Source organism: Aphelocoma coerulescens, chromosome 21 (assembly GCF_041296385.1).
Source record: "Aphelocoma coerulescens isolate FSJ_1873_10779 chromosome 21, UR_Acoe_1.0, whole genome shotgun sequence".
Taxonomy (NCBI): domain Eukaryota; kingdom Metazoa; phylum Chordata; class Aves; order Passeriformes; family Corvidae; genus Aphelocoma; species Aphelocoma coerulescens.
The window spans coordinates 4,942,364-4,960,347 of record NC_091034.1 but is presented as its reverse complement, the minus strand read 5'-3'; the positions used below and the strand labels follow the sequence as shown (position 1 = coordinate 4,960,347).

General features: G+C 46.0%; 1 protein-coding gene across 10 annotated transcripts in view; it reads left to right on the top strand.

Annotated features, from left to right (window-relative positions):
• CAMTA1 (calmodulin binding transcription activator 1) overlaps positions 1–17,984 on the top strand; it is a 219,495-nt gene that overhangs the window by 188,755 nt on the left and 12,756 nt on the right. For 7 of the 10 annotated variants that reach the window (XM_069034851.1, XM_069034856.1, XM_069034857.1 and 4 more), the window contains 11 exons: positions 3,772–3,911; positions 4,160–4,356; positions 4,701–4,779; positions 5,597–5,912; positions 6,280–6,803; positions 7,957–8,144; positions 8,516–8,762; positions 9,216–9,287; positions 10,269–10,289; positions 12,711–12,904; positions 13,096–13,170. In XM_069034851.1, coding sequence (XP_068890952.1) covers positions 3,772–3,911; positions 4,160–4,356; positions 4,701–4,779; positions 5,597–5,912; positions 6,280–6,803; positions 7,957–8,144; positions 8,516–8,762; positions 9,216–9,287; positions 10,269–10,289; positions 12,711–12,904; positions 13,096–13,170 — 2,053 coding nt within the window. Of the gene's footprint in view, positions 1–3,771; positions 3,912–4,159; positions 4,357–4,700; positions 4,780–5,596; positions 5,913–6,279; positions 6,804–7,956; positions 8,145–8,515; positions 8,763–9,215; positions 9,288–10,268; positions 10,290–12,710; positions 12,905–13,095; positions 13,171–17,850; positions 17,882–17,984 lie in introns of all 10 variants that reach the window. The other 3 variants (XM_069034861.1, XM_069034852.1, XM_069034855.1) reach the window with 3 other exon arrangements.

Here is a 17,984-nt window from a genome sequence, read left to right as displayed (position 1 = left end):
AAGCAGTCTCTGTAGCTTCCTAAAGAATATTAAAACATTTCTTAGATTAATATGTAATGGAAAAACTAAATAAATGCACAGATTTGCGTGTTTAACTTTTTAGCTCACAAAAAGATATTAAATTCTATCACCAAAAGCAGATTTTTTGGGCAAAACCATAAAATTGTGACTGTGTTTGTATCCACGTGGATTTTTGTTGCATTTGGACAGAGTGAGGGTGCTTCCAGTGCAGGACATCTCCTTAGGCTTGGGCTGTTTAGATTTCCTGTACAACGTAGCCGAAGAAAAGCTTATTTGAGCAGTGATTTTTATGCTGTTGAGCTCTCATCTCTCATCTCATCAGTGCACTGTAAGAGACTTGCTTGTCATGAGATCCTCTGTTGGCTGTAAAAGACAAGAATGTGGAAACTGTTCCTGTAACTTCAGTGCCTGCTGAGCAGGTGGCCCTGAAATGAGCAAGACAGAAAAGATTATGACTAAAAAAATGAGAAATAATGCAGGATAAAAGGTCTTGAACTTCTCAGAGTGATACCTGTAACATTCAGCAGTGTGGCTCTTGTAGCCCTTCTCTCAGTTATTGCAAGGTACATCTCTTGGCTCATCAGCAGTGTGTGAATTGGCTGGACATGGTCCAAAATGCTGCTAATTCGGTGTGGGAGAAGAGCATTTCACCTCATTGCTGAGTTCAGGAGAAACCTTGGGTGAAGGTGGTCTCTCTCCCACTCCCTCCTGCCTCCCCCCCCCATGTTTTTGCTTTTTGTGGTTTGGTTTGGGTTTTTTTGGTTGGTTGGTTTGTTGTTTCTGTTGTAGGTGGTGTTGTTATTTTGTTGTGGTGTTTCGTTTGGTTTTTTGGTAGACTAGCGTGGTGTGTGCACTTCAAGTGACCAGTCCCTTTTGAAAGGGCATCTTGGTGTAATTGATACTACAGAATCATGAAAACACTATATATACATAAATAATTTTGGAATTGCCAGCAGTTGTAGCTTGCTTAGGCTGCAGTTTTGGTCACCTGGAAAATGGGCAGCATAGAGATACCTTCCCTGCACTGCTACCCCACTTACCTCATTTGCTGCCTGGAGCTTTCTGATTTGGGGGCACACCCTGATCTGGGTGAATTCTGGTGGTCTCTGCTAGACACGGACGGGGCTCTGGCTCTGTCCACACTGTGCTGCCACTCCAGAATGTTTGTTTCTACTTCCATTTTACCAATAGCAGCATATTTCTAAAATGCCTGATCCAGTCAGAATCAGTTAGTCCTGCTCTTTTTTCCAGGAGCACTGCCAGGTGTCTGAATAGGCATACCTGGGAGTACCAGATGCTGTTTCAAATTCTGTTTCCTAAGAAGAATTCCCTGCTTTCTTTTCTTTGGTTTACAGTTTCTCTCCAGGGATGTTGGTGGGTGACAGATGTACCTTTGGTAACTTCACTCTTCTGACAAAAGCTGACAGGAAGTTTGCAGTGTCTTTAGTTTGGGATTAGGAAAGGTCTGGAGGCTTCACGCGTTACAGATCATAAAGCCCAGAGAGAAGAGCTTGGAAAATAGTCACAAACACAGGGCCCTCCATTTCTGTTCCACAGTGGTTTCAGGTTGAAAAAAACCCAAAGGGGGTGAAAATAGTAATCTGTACTTCTACATTTCACTGGAATAGTTTTCTTTCTGTTTCCAGATGTACAGAATTATTCTCTCTTGACCCCTAAATGAGAAGGAGCAAATCCCCAGAATCTTGCAGTCCTGAGCTTGTTGGTCTATTACACTGGTTCAAGCCAAATTTCTTCTTTTACAAAGATGCTACTTCTGCCTGTACAAGGCTGAAGGCTCAGATGCGATACCTGGCGTGGCTTGCTGCTCTCAGCTCTAATAAATGCAAGTGCTGGTACCCAGCTAGGGAGAGTGGCCTTACCTGTTTGGAACAGGGCCGTTCCCTGCAGGGCAAGCGTGGCCACTTTTCCAGGTGCCTGAGCTGTTGCAGCTGTGTTTGCACAGGCCGTAGGCGGGAGGGACGGCTCAGCAGGGCCAGGTCTCTGTCAGTCTCTGCAGTGGACGTGCTCTGCCTGGCAATGGGGAGGGAGGAGACAGCGGTGTGGACTGCACTGCAGCACACTGCAGCACTCCTGGAACAAAGATTTGCTGGGCAAACAGGGCTTGTGTTGCTGCTGTGTGCTGACCGCAGCTCGGGGACAGGGCCCTGACACCGCATCAGCGCCATGAGCGTTCGGTCACGTAGCTGCCAGTCCTTTCCCAGGGGCTTTGCAATTAGCAGGACCACTGAAGGATTGGTAAGGCACTAATAATAAATGTTTTGGACTAGTGAGCTCACCTCTCAGATAAGCTTGGATGGGAGGTGCTGGCCACAGTCCTTTGTCCCTGGCTCTTGAGCAGCCAGGGTGGGATGCTGAAGCTGGCCAGAAGGACATGGAGCTCTTGGCTGCTGTCAGATCACAGCAGCCTCTTGGTGAGAAGGGAATGTCTCCAGCCGGTGAACCTGAGCTGTCTTGTACCAGTGGTCTGCAATATGGTCCTTAGTGCAGTACAGCAGAGATCCACATCTCTCCAGTACCCTCTAGTGAGAGCTGTAACTCGGAGTGTAGCATACAAGTACTCCTACAGCCTTCCAGGGAGGGCTCTGTGTTCTTCTTGGAGAAGACTGACTTGTTTAAAACTTGATCAGAGCTTGTCCATTTTGGTGCTGTCAGTGGGCTTGCTTCTGGGTTTATGGGTGTTCTGCACCACCACACCATCTCCATGGATGCATGACACTGACCAGGACAAGGGCTGTCTCTCCCCCCCAGTTTACTACGTGTGCTGCTAGCATGATACCAAGATTCATTAAATGCCTACTATCCACAAAACAGTCCTGCCCAGCTTCACATGAGCTGCATGAAACTTATCCCTTATGGATCACAGGACAGAAGGAGTTCTGCATCTGCAGCCACTCCCTCTGCACTGACTGGCTCTATCCAGACAATCATTGCCTCAGTTGATCTCTATGGCATCAGGTTCAGCAATGATGTGTTAACCTGTCCGAACTTCCCTGCTCCACCATTCAAGCCTTAGCAGCTGTAGGATAGTGCTATGTTATGATGCAGCGAGGGGAAAATCAGTAACACAGCCCTGAGACTGTTGCAGGGACCAGAGGGCTCCAGAGTTGCATGGCTTTCCAGAATGGTGTTACAGGATTGTCAGCATCCATATGCTGATCCTGGTAGTTCTGTTTCTGGCACTTGGCTGAAGCTGTTTTCCAAAAAAGGGAGCCTGCCAGGGAAGGAGCAAGTGCCCTGTTACAGGCTCCTTTTCCTAAGCACAGAAGGAATCAGAGGAGTCTTTTTTTCTCCAGGTACCATTATGGCATGATTCCAGGAGGCAAGCCAAGCTGAATTCAGAACTCTTGTAAAGTAGGGGGGGTGACTGAAATGGCAGATGTGGTCCTACTGAAATGCTCTCTGAATAGGTATATTTTCTTAGTTTGTGTTTTGAAAGACTTTGCATTACCCCCTAGTATTGTGTGCATACAGCTGGGCTCACAAGGAAAGAGATTTGTCTTATGCCTGCATTTTTATGTTTTCTGTAAGGAAGTTCTCTGAAATTGCAGTCAAAGGGTTGCTGCAGGAAGTTGAAGAGCTAGGATACTGCAGGGCAAGTGTGCGTGTGCAAGCAGCGCAAATCTCCTCCATCATTTCCAGGACAGCTGTTTGTGACTTTCTGCAGTTGTCTGTCAAAACCTGAGCTTCTTTTCCATGGAAATGTGCTTACTCTGGCTTTCTCCAAACTAGATAACCAGTTCAGGATGTCCATATTGGAACGACTTGAGCAGATGGAGAGGAGAATGGCTGAAATGACAGGCTCCCAGCAACACAAACAAGGAGTAGGAGGCGGGAGCAATGGGAATGGGAACAGTGGAACACAGGTGCAGGTATGAACCCTGCTGTGTCCAGACACAACAGCTTTATGCTCTCTTACCAGAGGTTTTTTTGGGGGGTGGGGTTTGGAAAGGGTTATAGTTTGTCCTAAATAACAAGTCTGGTTTGTGGGTGTCTAACAGCAGTTGGTTTTCGGTCGCATTTGTCACTGTCTCAGTACTTGTAGAAGTTGAAGGCTGCCTGTTCAGGGCAAGCTGCAGCTCCTCTCCATGGTTAAACTGGGATGTGTGTGGTGTTTCAGTGCGTTTCTGGGACTGGGACCCTGGGCAGCTGCTTTGAGAGCCGCGTGGTGGTGGTGTGCGAGAAGATGATGAGTCGTGCGTGCTGGGCAAAGTCCAAACACTTGATCCATTCAAAGACCTTCCGAGGAATGACACTGCTCCATCTAGCCGCTGCCCAGGGCTATGCTACTCTCATCCAGACCCTCATCAAATGGCGGTAAGACCCAGCCCACTGGACTCTAGGATGTCAATACAGGCATGGCAGGAGCATGTATAAACTCTGCTCTGTCCACATTTCTGGTTGTCATGTACAAAGAGTCAAGCCCCTGAACTTGTTTCCATCCCCTGATCTGATGGGACCTGTCTCTTGAGAGCAAGTCCGGTCACTGGGTGTATCATGCTCTTCGTGTGTCTGTGGTGGGGGCACTGTAGTAAGTACATGTGTTTGTGGGCATGTGCCTGGCCACTTCTCTGTGGTACAGTGCTTTGGATAAATCTGTGCTTAGACAATGATCCTGACATGGCTACAGAGCATCATTCCTTCTGTTGTTTCCCCTGCAGCACCAAACACGCAGACAGCATTGATCTGGAGCTGGAAGTTGACCCTTTGAATGTGGATCATTTCTCTTGCACTCCTCTGGTAAGAGCAGAGTCTGAAACTTCTGAGAGAGTCTGAGTGCCCTTTGTGGAGTTCTTTCTGATGTGTTACTTTCCTTAAGTGTTTCTCTCTCTGGAGTGTAGATGTTCCTTGTGTGTCCCTGCTGTGTACATGGTAAGACATGGTACTGTCAGCTTCCTGGTGTTTTGTTGAGAGAGAACACACAGAACAAAACCTCGTCATTGAGAAACATGAGGAAAGGGGACAGACAGATGGTTCTGGTTAGTGTTTTACACAGAATCTAGTCTCCACTATCATGCTGGGAAAAGGATTTTACATGCCTTCTTTCGCATTGTCCTCTGTGACTGTTTAACTGTAGAGGTTGTAAAGTTATAAACTGTGGTGGTCACTGGAATCATGAAATCATGACTGAGAACTTAGACAAGCAAAAAGCCAAAGCAGATGGAACGAGAACTGCCAGTTTACAACTCCGAGTATTGATTTTATTGTTCCCAACCTTTGGTCCTGTCTGCATGTTTCTAACCTCAGAGGTTCCTTTGTGTATGAGGCTATTCTGTCTCTGCAGTGATGTCAATGTCACAAAAACCCCCAAAACAAAACTGTCAGCTTGATTTGTCAGTTGGAGGTTTCTCTGTTGTAGGAGAGAATAGCATGTATTCAGTCCTCTATATTGGCCTTTTGTCAGGCTGGGACACTTATAAAAGTCATTTGCTGGCTTTGGGCGTGTCATGGTTTTGTTTATCAGAAGTTTTTCCTTGAGCTGGGACCAGATTCCACTGCATTAGCAAGAAAGCGGAAGGCAAGTCAGCCGGTGGGTCAATTACGTTTTCTTCTTTAGATGTGGGCATGTGCCCTGGGCCACATGGATGCAGCTGTTGTGCTGTACAAGTGGGACCGCCGAGCCATCTCCATTCCTGACTCCCTCGGGAGACTGCCACTGGCCATTGCTCGGTCTCGGGGCCACGTGAAGTTGGCGGAGTGCTTGGAGCAGCTACAGCGAGATGAGCAAACTCAGCTCGGGCAAAACCCCAGGATTCAGTGCCCCTCGAGCACAGACTCCAGCACAGAGAACTGGGTGTCCCAATGGCACAGTGAGCTTGTTGCTTCTCAGGAGCCTCAGAAGGGAGTCACAGTGATTTCCAGTACAAACACAGGTAAAACATCCTGGAGGGCATGCACGGTTTTGCTGACATTTAACATGAGAAACTGTGGGGACAAGGTGCTCACTTGGGCAGCAGGTGCCACCTGTAGCCCTGCTGTCCATGCTTAATTATTTTCTTGTGCTCCATACACTTGCATAAGCATCAGGAAGAGGGGCAAATGCCTGCTTTGGAACGACTTGTGTATCTTAGGAGTGGTTGAGTCAGTATCCTCCCTGGGTGTTTGTTATTCCCTTTGCACATCCTCTCAGGTGTCAATAGAGCCCAGCACAAACTTTGGCCTGAGGCAGAAGCTGTTGATGTTTCTATAGGAATCATGGGTTGCACGTTTAGTTTTGACCATTGATCTGTTTGTTTATAGAGCTGAGGCGGCCAAGATCAGAACCTTCCAGCTATTACAGCAGTGAGACTCAGAAAGATTACCCTGCACCCAAAAAGCATAAGCTGAGCCCTGAGTATTTTCAAGCCCGGCAAGAGAAGCTGCTTTCCACTGCACTGAGCCTGGAACAGCCAAGCATTAGGAAGCAGAACTCCAGCTCCAAGCAATCCTCCACTGAGACAATCAGCCCCAGTGAAGGGCTGAGGGACTATGGCCGGGAGCTCTCCCAGCACATCCCAGAAGTTACTGGGTACCGGGGCTCTGGCAGCCAAGCAGGCATCAAATGGAACCCAAAAGACATTTATATTGGTGTGTCTGCAGTGCAGGTGGCAGGGAGCCAGAAGGGCACTGCCCTGGGGAAGGACACTGTGGCCCATCGGCTGCGCCAGCGGGAGCAGATGAATGTGTTGATGATGGCCGACAGGGAGATGGTGGATGCAGAACTCTTGTCCTACAGGGACAACGCAGGGGATGAGGACTGTTTACACCACATGGATGAACTGCAGGTAAACACACCCACAGCACCAAGATCTGCAGTCTCATAGAGCATGGAGGCTGCACAGAGGATCCTGGCTGTGAGAAACTCCCATGGAGGCCTCTAGAGAATCTGAATTGTGATTTGAGGAAGGAGGTGGTCACACAGTCAATGTATATTTTCTTCCAATTTCAGCCCAAACATAAAGGCTAATGGTTAGGGTTGTGCACTGGCATACACTTCAACAATGTACAGAATGCACAAAATTGTTTGCAGTTCTGCAAGGAAAAAAGGAAGACGCGGCGCCTCCTGACCACAGCAGTGCATGTGACTCAGGTGACCCAGTAGTCCTGTGGGAACAGCAGTCCCTACAAAGACAAGATGTGAGAGATGTAGTGCTGTGGTTGCAGGCCAAGCCACTGCACTTCAGAGGGAAGGAAATAAGAGTGGAGAATGGGAGGGACAGTGGGTTTGGGAGAGGAAGAATCCCACTAGGTATGGAATAGAGGAAATAAAAATAGAAGCAGGAGAGACATATGAGAAGTAGTCACTGGGAGAAAGGTACTGTGGTTGTCTGAGCAAATGGATAATGGGAACACAGCCTTAACTGTTCTGCCTTAGCATCTCTGAATGTTCTCCTCTGGTGTAACACGGGTGAAGCAGAGCATTGCAAAACAAGAACAGTTTTCTGTTCTCTTGAGTTGAAAATTCCTATGAAACTTGCTGAGCTCTGAGGGATATCGTTCAGAAGGATTCCTGACAATGTTTTATCCCAAGATTTTTAACTTCTCTTGATGTGCCTTTATTGTTCTGTCATGCTGTACTTTACCTCTTGGCAAAAGAGTGGCAAAGTCACTTTTCCTTTGGAAATAACATACTGGTGACAGCTTTCAATACTGTAGAGGGAGGGATCAGAGACCTTTCACCAGATCTCTTGGGCTCCCCATAAAGGAAAATAAGAGGTCCAGGGAATATGAAACCCTACAGTGCTTGGTCTGAAGAGGCAGAAAAGCAAATGAGCGCTGGTTAATGGATTTCTCTCCACTCCTGAGACAAACAGTAGACTCCAGCTTCCACAGGTTTGGGGAAAATGGGGCATTCTGTCTAAAGCTGGGCTGTAACGTGGAAGCACAATGCACCTTCTACCAGGCAGCAAAGGTTTGCTGTTCTTTCCCCCCTGACAGGTGAACATGATGACACTTGCAGAGCACATTATTGAAGCTACGCCTGACAGGATCAAGCGGGAGAATTTTGTGCCAATGGAATCACTGCTGGTGGAGAGGACAGACAGTGCTGCCATGAGCACCACCATGAGCTGGCTGGCCAGTTACCTTGCTGATGTCGATCACTTGCCCAGTGCTGCACAGATCAGGTCAGTGATTGCTGTGAGGTTGCTCTGGGTTTTGGTGTGGTGTGAATGCTGGGCGGGCAGCATGTTCTGACTCTTCACCTGCAGATGCCAGGTCTCAGTGAGACTCAGTTCTGGTCTTGCAGGCCCAGGCACACTCTTGGGCTCAGGTGTATTGTTGCCAGCACAGCTACAAATTCATGGAATGGGGGTTTCACTCCAGTCCACATGCATGCAGTGCAGTACAGGCAGGCTCAGCCGTGTGAGATGTTGCTTGGAGAGATGGAGGGGAGCATAAACTTCTGTCTTGAACTCAGAAATGCTGTTGTCCTTATCTGTGATGTCAGCCCAAGTGCTTTGTAAGCCAATAATTCCTACTGTGATTGGTATTTCAGAAGTCTGTATAGTGAACCCCTGACCCCTTCTTCGAACACCAGCTTGAGCCCTGCAGGCTCACCAATCAGTGAAATAGCTTTTGAGAAACCCAGCCTTCCCTCGGCAGCAGACTGGTCCGAATTTCTGAGTGCATCCACCAGCGAGAAGGTAGAAAATGAGTTTGCACAGTTAACTCTGTCTGATCATGAGCAGAGAGAACTCTATGAAGCTGCCAAACTCGTCCAGACAGTATTCAGGAAATACAAGGTATGTGGCCCAAACATCCAGTGTCTTCCTTGTTAGGTGTGTGAGAGAGAGTATAGTTTGTCACAAACCAAAATGTGGGTAGTACCCACTTCGGGGACAAAAATACAGTGTCTGTTGTAACCTTTTCAATGCTTCTGGCATTTGCTTGTTGATGTTTGCCCAACTGTATGGGGAGTGCATGCCATGCCATGGCACACCTGCTGTGCCAGAGCAGCACTCACAAAGCACATCCTCAAAATGTAGCCCAGAGGTTCTGCTTAGTAAAGATGCATTTTGAAGGTTTGTTCCTTACATGAGTTGACAGTAGGGACAACTCCAGGAAATGCCTAGACCCGAGTTGGACTAGGCAGCATTGATAGGAGAGGTTTGCCCTGCGAGCAGCCAAGAGCCACATCACCTGTCGTGGGTTTTGGTGCACTCTGACTGATGCTGCTCCTTTCCTTCTCCACACAGGGTCGTCCTCTCCGGGAGCAGCAGGAGGTGGCTGCTGCTGTTATTCAGCGTTGCTACCGAAAGTACAAACAGGTAATCAAGAAAGTGAAATTTTATGAAGCGCATGTAAGTGCCCTGAACATACCCCTTTGTAGTGGGAATTACCCTCCTGTTCCTCTTGTATGCTTTTCAGCATGCAGTAATGAAATACGTTGCTCAGGCAAAATTGAAAAGGGAAGAAAATTCATGTTCTGAATCTTCATTTTGGAGGGAATCCTTGAAATTATTTTGTTTGTGATAATGCTGTGTTTTTGCTGTGAGATGGAGGACAGTGATGTATTCCATACTGGCCTTTATGCATGCTGTAGCCTGAGGAGACTATTCTCTGACTAGGTGCTTGCCAAATTTCATTGTGAAATTGAAGTTGGTTTTGCCTTTGATAAAGGTGAAGATGAAAAATAGGTTGTTTTATTTTGTACATACTAAACTTTTAAACTGAGAAGTCACATGTTGTAGCTTGATGCAAGTTTTTCCAGGACTGAGACTGTTCTCCAAACGCTGGTTGGAGACATGTTTTCAGGCTGAGTTCTCAACCCCAGAAAAAGAAGATACCTTTCCTTTTTGGTTTTTGGTTGGGTTTTTTGTTTTGGTTTTTTGTTGTTTGTTTGTTTCGGTGAGGGCTAGAGCCTACATCCCTCTTCGCACTCTACCCTGCTAGACACAGTCTGTCTAATGCCTGGCAACATGTTACAGAAAGCGAGGCAAGACTTGTGCTCTTTTACAACCCTCAAAAACATTTATTTGGGAAGCCTTCCTAGTGTTAGGTGACTACATTGTGGTTCACATCCAACCCATCACGTGGCTTTCATTCTGGAGTGGTGCTTCCTGTAGTAGGGAAGCTTAATTCCTTTCAAAAACTGCTTGACAAATTGCTTTGTCTTGGATTCTGGAATTGCTTCTTTTTGAAAGAGGAGAGGATTGTTTGGGTCTTTTTGTTTTGGTTAGGTTGTTTTTTTTTTCATGCTTTATTTGCAGAACTAACATTAACTATGTATTTTTCTGTTTCTCCCCAAGCTTACTTGGATAGCCTTGAAGGTAATACAAATACAAAAACTATTTTGGAAACAGTTCCCCATGGGTCACTAACTTTCCCACTCAGTATAAACAAGGAGAACCTGGCATTTTGGAGAAATGTTTTAATAGTGTCCACTAATAAATGCCTGTGGTTGAGAAATCACTGACAAACCAGACCTTCTGGGAGTTGTGTATGGACTGCTGTGCCACAGTTGCATCAGCTCCCATGAGCAGGGATGGGCTGAGCTGCTGGGAGGGCTTTGCAGCCAGTTTCCAGGGGACAGGCTTTCCTTTAGTGCTCCTGGTCAGCTGTCTCTTGGTGACCTTTGCCTTGGCATTTGGGGAGCACAAAACATTTATCCCACCCGTGCAGCCAATGTCCTCTGCATTGTGCTTGCCTGTTGAAGTATTTTGACCGTTCATCTTTGAAATGCCTGTGTGCTGAATTCCTAAGATCAGCATCTCAGTGCATTGCTGCTCATGTTGGAGGCACAACTGTTGATGCCAGTCCTAAACTGTTCACAGTCAATAATTTCCTTCTGTAAAGATGGGTTTCCCAGCTGTGCAACATCTTGCTCTTGTCAGATTCTAGCATCAGCTGAGCTTTTCTCAGGGCTACCCGGAGGCAAGGCGTGCTTTTCCTGGAGAGAATATGTCCTTGGGGTGATCTTCCATCCACCACTTCCCCCTGCCCTGTGGTTTTGTGTCTGGAGGACTGTTCTGTTAGCACAAGTGGGTTGGGCTCTGGGACACTGAGCTCACCATGGCTTTCCCCTTTGGGGAGGAGTTCAGGTGACATCTCCACTGATCCCCTTCCCAGAAAAAGGGAACAAGAGGAGGACGGGGGCAGCTACTCAGGTCTTAGAATTGAATGCAAACATATTGGGGTCTGGTCTATCCAGTGACTGCTGATTTCTCTTTCACATGCCTTATTCCTCTGATCTGTTACTGCACTGATCAGCACAGGCCTGTGACTGGATTGGAACAGTCACAGCTCATGGCACGGTTTTGTATTTGAACCCTTCTGTTCAGGGGTTTGTAACTCAGCCACAGAAGTCCCATCTGGGCTAAAAATTTGAAGGAAAACCATGACCAGCCCATGAGTGGACTTACTTAAAACAGTGAATTTAAAATCACAATCTGATCCATTAATTTAAAAATGTTAAAAAGAAAAAAGAAGGAAACAACCCAATAGAAATTAATAATGGCAAAATATAACTGCTCCTAACGACTGCTTCAATTCCAAAAAGTGAAATTTGGTAAATGGTGGTCTGTGATGATACTGAAGGGGTTTTTGCTTCGCGGTTATGTTGGGAGGGGTGTTTGTTTGCTTTTGGGGTTTTTGGTCCCAGCAGAGTGGAAAATACTGAGATGTGTTAGGACGTTACCCTGTACAGGGCAGTAGCTGCTACTCACCTGTCTGATAAAGTGACCAGAAGTCAAAGCTGATAAAATACCCGGGAACAATAGACACATCAGCTTTGAAAGTATTAAAACATAACAAAATAAAATTAGCAAACACTGAAAACCTCTGTTGTAGTAATGAGTGCAACTTCTATACATTATTTTACATTTCTGTCTTAGAAAGGACTTAAAAATATGCATGAATGCACATGGTTTCTGTTAAGTGGTTATCACCTTGCATGCTGTGAGAGGAATAGAATTTAGAACGAAGATTTTATTTTAAAAGAGCTTGTGCCTGCTTTACTTGGGATCACAGGGCTAGAAATAATACAGTGCTAGATGTAACTTGGGAAGTGTGTGACTGCTCCTGCAGATTTGTGAGTTCAGTAGGTGCTTGTTATGGATTTCTGATGAGATTTTAGTTTTGCCTGTGTCTTAGGCTCAGTATTAGACTTATAACTGTTGTAGTTTTGGGGATTTTTTGGGGTTGTTTGGTTTTTAAGAAAGATGGGACTTTTTAGTAGGGCCTGTTGCAATAGGACAACTAGTAATGGTTTCAAACTGAAAAAGGGTAGGTTCAGATTAGATACAAGGAAGAAGGTTTTTACAGTGGGGTTGGTGAGTCACTGGCACAGGTTGCCCAGAGATGTGGTACATGCCCTATCCCTGGATGGGGCTCTGAGCAACCTGATCTACTTGAAGATGTCCCTGTTCACGTTGGGGGGTTGGACTAGATGACCTGTAAAGATTCCTCTCAACTCAAACTATTCTATGATTCCATTAATCCAGACAGACTATTCCAGAGGCGGAAAAACAGATAGTTGTTTTTTTTTTTCTTGATGCAGACAAAGTTCTGCCCCTAATCTTACAGTTGTTCCAGTTTGCTGCCACCATTTTCTCATACAATTCCCAGTCAGGGAATATAGATACTCGTTTACTTCACATCATGTCTTAGAGGCTCAAGAGTCTTTCACTGTAGGAACCTGCTTCTTGCTGGTCTTACTGGGATGCCTCAGCTTCTCTTTGTTTCTGTTGTAGTATGCACTTTATAAAAAGATGACGCAAGCTGCCATTCTTATCCAGAGCAAATTCCGAAGTTATTATGAGCAGAAAAAATTCCAGCAGAGCCGACGAGCCGCGATGCTGATCCAGCAGTACTATCGCAGCTACAAAGAGTGTGGCAAGAGGAGGCAAAACCGTCGGGCGGCCACCATCGTACAACAGAAACTCAGGTGAGCCCTGGGGGTGTTGATGCTACTGGGATCTTTGTATGTTGTTTTTGTGCTCTTCGAGGCTGTGCTGTGCTTCACAGACAAAGGCCAGTGGGAAAAGGACTGTGGTTCATAGGATAATTATTCTTGCATTTAGTAGTATTCTTCCCCAGTTTTGCCTACACTTCAGTGTTGGGGTTTTTTGTGTTTAGAAGCAGTCTGCTTACCAAGAAGCAGGATCAAGCTGCTCGCAAGATTATGCGGTTTTTACGACGCTGCCGCCACAGGTATGACACTATCTTTTGGTATCTGCCCTTCCTTAGAGCAATGTGACAGTATTCAAGTGTGTCTGCAATGAGTGCAATGTAAATATAGTGGAACCAGCTCACTGCAGATCTTCTAATCAAAGAACAAAGCCGAGCTGTTTCCAGGATGCACTGTCAAAAGTGAAATCTTTAATTTAGGACTGTTGCTGAAAGAGAATTATGTACAGCTCCATTGCTTATAATGTAAAACAGTCCAGGTGGTTTGACTTAGGGAAGTCTAAAAAAAAGCTTGTTAAATCATAGCTACAGCTTCTGAGTGCTGCACAGAACATTCATGGTATGTGGGAAAGTGCAAAATGTGATGACATCTGGTGTGTGCTGGAAATGCTTTTAGTTTGGTCACAGAATCATTTGGTTGGCTCTCCTCAAGTGCGTGTTCTCTTCCATGTGGGTAGGTGGGATGTGGCAGCAGAGCAGCGCAGGTTAGTTCACATCAGCCACTCCACAGACATGAAGATGAACCAGCTCCTGCTGGCTCCAGGCTTTCCAGAGTGCTCCCTTGTGGCAGCCAGCCCTGCCATATCAGCAGGGTGTTTGCTTTGGTTTTTAGCTGAAAGGATCCCTTATATGATCAAGTTGCAAAGTGGGACTTTGCCTAGACAGTGGTGAATTCCGGTGTTTCTGACTCTGCCCGCTCCATTCTCACTACCCATGCATTTCATCCCCTCAGGAGCTGGTCACACCTGATGCATTTCGAAGCATGTTTAGTTCAGCCCAGTGACATTTAACAAGGAGAGCTCTTAGAGAGGCATGTGATAGTCTCTTGATTCTATAAACAGACTCAGTCCTTATTGCAGGATTTCAAAGCTGCACTTTGCAGAAGGTCAGTGTGGCTTATGCTATGGAAGTACATTTTACCTGCAGGTTCAGTGGGAAGTAACATGTGTGGACAAGAAAGAGGGCTTTGTAGTTCCCAGGCTGATTCCAAGTGCACTTGAAACAGCCACAGTCACTGATGAAGAAGCACAGGCGACTTCTTGCTTTCGTCAGGGCATGTGGAAGAGACCAAAGGGTTTGTTCTGTTGCGTTTGTTGTGCAGCACGTCCTGGAGGTTCAGAACTTCTGTATCCTCTCAGATCTGCTTGAGATCCAGGCAGTCTCTGGGGGAGCCAAGTTTCCATCCAGGGAGTTTCTGAGGTCAGCCTGACAGAGGCTCTTACAGCCGACTCAGGCATAGGGAATGCCGCCGGTCTGGCTGTGTCCCTGGGGTTCCCACCAACATGCAGGATGTGCCATGCACTCCCAACTGGGCTCAGTTAAGACTCCAGCTGTTGAGTAACACAGACTCTGCAGGGCTTAAATTGCCCATGATTCCAACAGTTCTTGACTTCAGCTCATTGCCTTCCTCTTTTTCAGTGTCTCCTCTTCCCTTTGTAGAGAGACTCTGCTCATTTGCACCACTAAAGTTTGCAGGCCAGACCCAGGGTCAGTCTCCTCTCTCCAGCAGTATGGTCACTGCTCTGGGCATCCCTGCAGGCTGGGTTTAGCTCTTGGGGAGTTCCAGACAGAAATTCAGGAGCAGGGGAGATTTACTGTCATTAGGCTCTCTCTGGCTCACATCGCATTGCGCAGCGCTTGAATTTCTGCAGCGGTGCAGTCCTGTCCGTGTCCACGGGCACTTTGGTTGCTTGGTAATCCGTCCATGATTCTTGGCTAGGATGCAACAAAGTGAAGAAGTGACTTGCTTCCACTGAAGATGTTAACAATGTTTCAAAACTTCCTTGCTTTTCCTTCTAAAATAGAAATTATAACAGGGTTATGGTCACATACTTTCTCCAAGCAATCATAAGAGTTTAAAACTGTGTTAATGTAACTATCGTTAGTAATTAATAAATTTGAACAGGAGCATTGTGGCATTGGTAAATGATAAAAGTGAAAGTAAGACTTACCAAAATGACAAAAGCAGCATTCAGAATCTGCTTGAAAAAAGCATAAGATTACCAGATTTATAGAACTGATTAGAAATGTGACAGATTTGGGTCTCGTTCCCCATTTTCCTCCTGCTTGCCAAAAAAGCTCTAGCAAGCAGGAAGACGTTTTCCAACAGTGTGGACACTTCATGCTCTGCTCACTTGAGCTGCATCTGTGTTCCTGGGGTCACACTGCTTTTGTATCTCGCAAACCCTTGGGTTCCTCAGGCTGCTGGAACCACACAGGTCTGGTCCCTCTGCTCTCTGCAGTCAGTGACAAACTCTGAGCAAATCGAGTTCTTAGAACTTTACTGCCATGCAGGATTTTAAAGACAAATTGGAAGCCTTTTGCCTGTGTAAACAACTGTAAAGGGAAATATAATACTGGAAACTATACAGATCATCTGCTTAATAGAACAGAGCTTCACTTGCTCCAGCATCTCAGCTGACTCAGACTGACCTGTTTGCTTCTTTGCTCCCTGTCCTGATGGGCAGATCCCTGTGCTTCCCTTGGCACAGCCATATCCTGGCAACAGCACCCGCATCCCTTCCTTCCCAAACCTGGCTCTGCAACCCTCTTTCTGAGCTGACTTGTGGTGCAGGTACACTGGGGTACCAGGTAGAATTGCTTCCTTCTCACCTGCTCTTCCTCAAGCTTTCTGAATTTTCTTTGTGTCTTAATAATGACGTTATTCCTCCCTGCTTGACTTTTCTTGCTTACCTCTTTCTAAGGGTAGAGTAATAAAGCTTAGGATGCTAAGTAAGTTTCAGATCACTTCTGTGCAAGCCTCCTGATTATATCCCTTCAGTTTCCCATGTGTCCAGTGTGACACTCACTCAGGGTACAGCTGATGAGGATGGCACAGGAACTTGGGCTAAGAGCCTCACACACTCTTTTCTGCTTGTTGGAATCCCATTGCAGTCTCCTCTTGTACTGCTCAAAATTAGCACACTGCTCCTATAAACAAGAAATTAAGAAAGCCCCAGTCTCCAGAAGGAAGCACTTCAGCCAATCCAAGCTTCTGAACATCCAGGGGTGAGCCATAACAGCTGATGCCTAATGTTAGTTAATGCTCTGTAGTATAAAAATGGCACTGTGAAGCCACTTGTTAAACCACAGTGCCTTGTCAGTGCAAGGGATAGAAATGACAACTATTTTTGGAAAATCTGAGGGAGTGAAAGAAAAGAGAGCATGCACAGGAGCATCAAACAAACAGGATCTTGTAGCAAATTTCTGTCATTTGATAGAGCTGGGGGAAGAGGCTGCAAAAGCCAGTTGCAGTCTGTTGTAAGGAGAGTGAGCTAAGTGAGAAGGCAGTAAATTCTTAAAATTCAGAAATTCAACCTTCAAAAAATGGAATTGTTTAACCTAGGTTTTTGTCCATGAGCAAATTCTGTTGCTGGGCCAAAAAATTACTCTCAAGAGCTTATTCTGTAGCCTTGAGGTGAGATTTATTCAGGGTTTCCCCTGGCAACCGTCTGCTTGGTGGGGTTTTTTTCCTGTTTAAAATTGATCAAAGTCTACTTTAAGCCACTTATGAGAACTCTTTCTCTGCTTGCATTCAGAAGAGCTCAAATGGTCATCTTGTCCTATTTTGCTTAGAAACTTTCTGGCACAAAGGCTTAATATCTCAAATGTGATTCTGATCACCTCAGGGATCTGATCTCTTGAAGTGAATGTTTGTTTCCTGAGCAGAAGGTATTTCAGGTGTTTTGGGAGAGTTAGTGGGAGGTTCTACAGTAGGAGCTCTCAGTAGTGGATGCATAGATGTTGATAAAAATCAGAAAAGGTGTAAGTTTTAGCTGAATATACTCTTAGAGAAGATGTTGGAGTTGTAGTAGCCAAATATTCTTCGGTGTCATGGAGACAAAAAGGATTGTTCATCAGCAGGAGTCATTCTGACTGTCAGACATGTTTCCTTTTGACTTTGAACAAAACCCCCATATTTATCCATCTGTTGTCATATTCTCAAAAATCTGGTAAAAAACATGCATCAGCATAACACAGTATCAACATGATTTGTCACAGTTGTTTGTTGAGAATGAGAAACAGAAACTTCCTCCCAGGAGAGCTTCACCCATCTTCCCATGGTGCTCAAAACTGTCAGTGTGTACTTGACTAACTTCCAGCCTGAAGCTGGCCACTAACACATCCTGAGGCAGAACCAAAGCTTTGCACAGTTAATGATTTTGGGAAGACTCCCCCTACTTAGTGATCCCCAGATGTGACACATCTGCAAGGAAGTCCAGGAGCTCCAAATGGTTTTGGATTTGGTGAGCTGAATTCATGTATGCTACAGTCAGCTTGCACTGGGAAGGTGACCTCATATCCCCTGTTCTTTCTCTGATTTGTTGGAAACTTTTACTCTTCTGGGGGTATCTAAAGCATTGCTAAGCTAAGATTGTGATCTGCAGTGTTTTCTATGGAGTAGCATTTGGAATGAGATAGAAAAGAGGTGGTTGCTGCAAGGAAAGGCAGGATGCAGCTAGCAATGCCACAAGGATGAGAGTGTTGGGTTTTTTCTACTTGCTTATAACTTTCTGCCCTAAAGCACCTAAAGGACTGCTCTTCCCTGGTAAAGAGGAGTCCCATAGGCAGGAGTGGGAAGGGTTCTTTCTCTCCAGGCAAGCAGAAGTGCTGTCTCCTCCTCCCTGAAGTGAAGCTCTGGGTAAGGTACGGTTGTTGCCATGTGTGTCTAATGGCTCTTTGGTATTGTTTTGCACTCTGAAGCCCTCTGGTGGACCATAGGCTGTACAAAAGGGTGAGTGTAGCTGCCTGCTAGCCAGTTCCTCTCTTCCATTTTAAATATATTTGCTTTCTGCTTGCTTGCATGGGGCTGCGGCCGAGATATGCCAGTAAGTTTC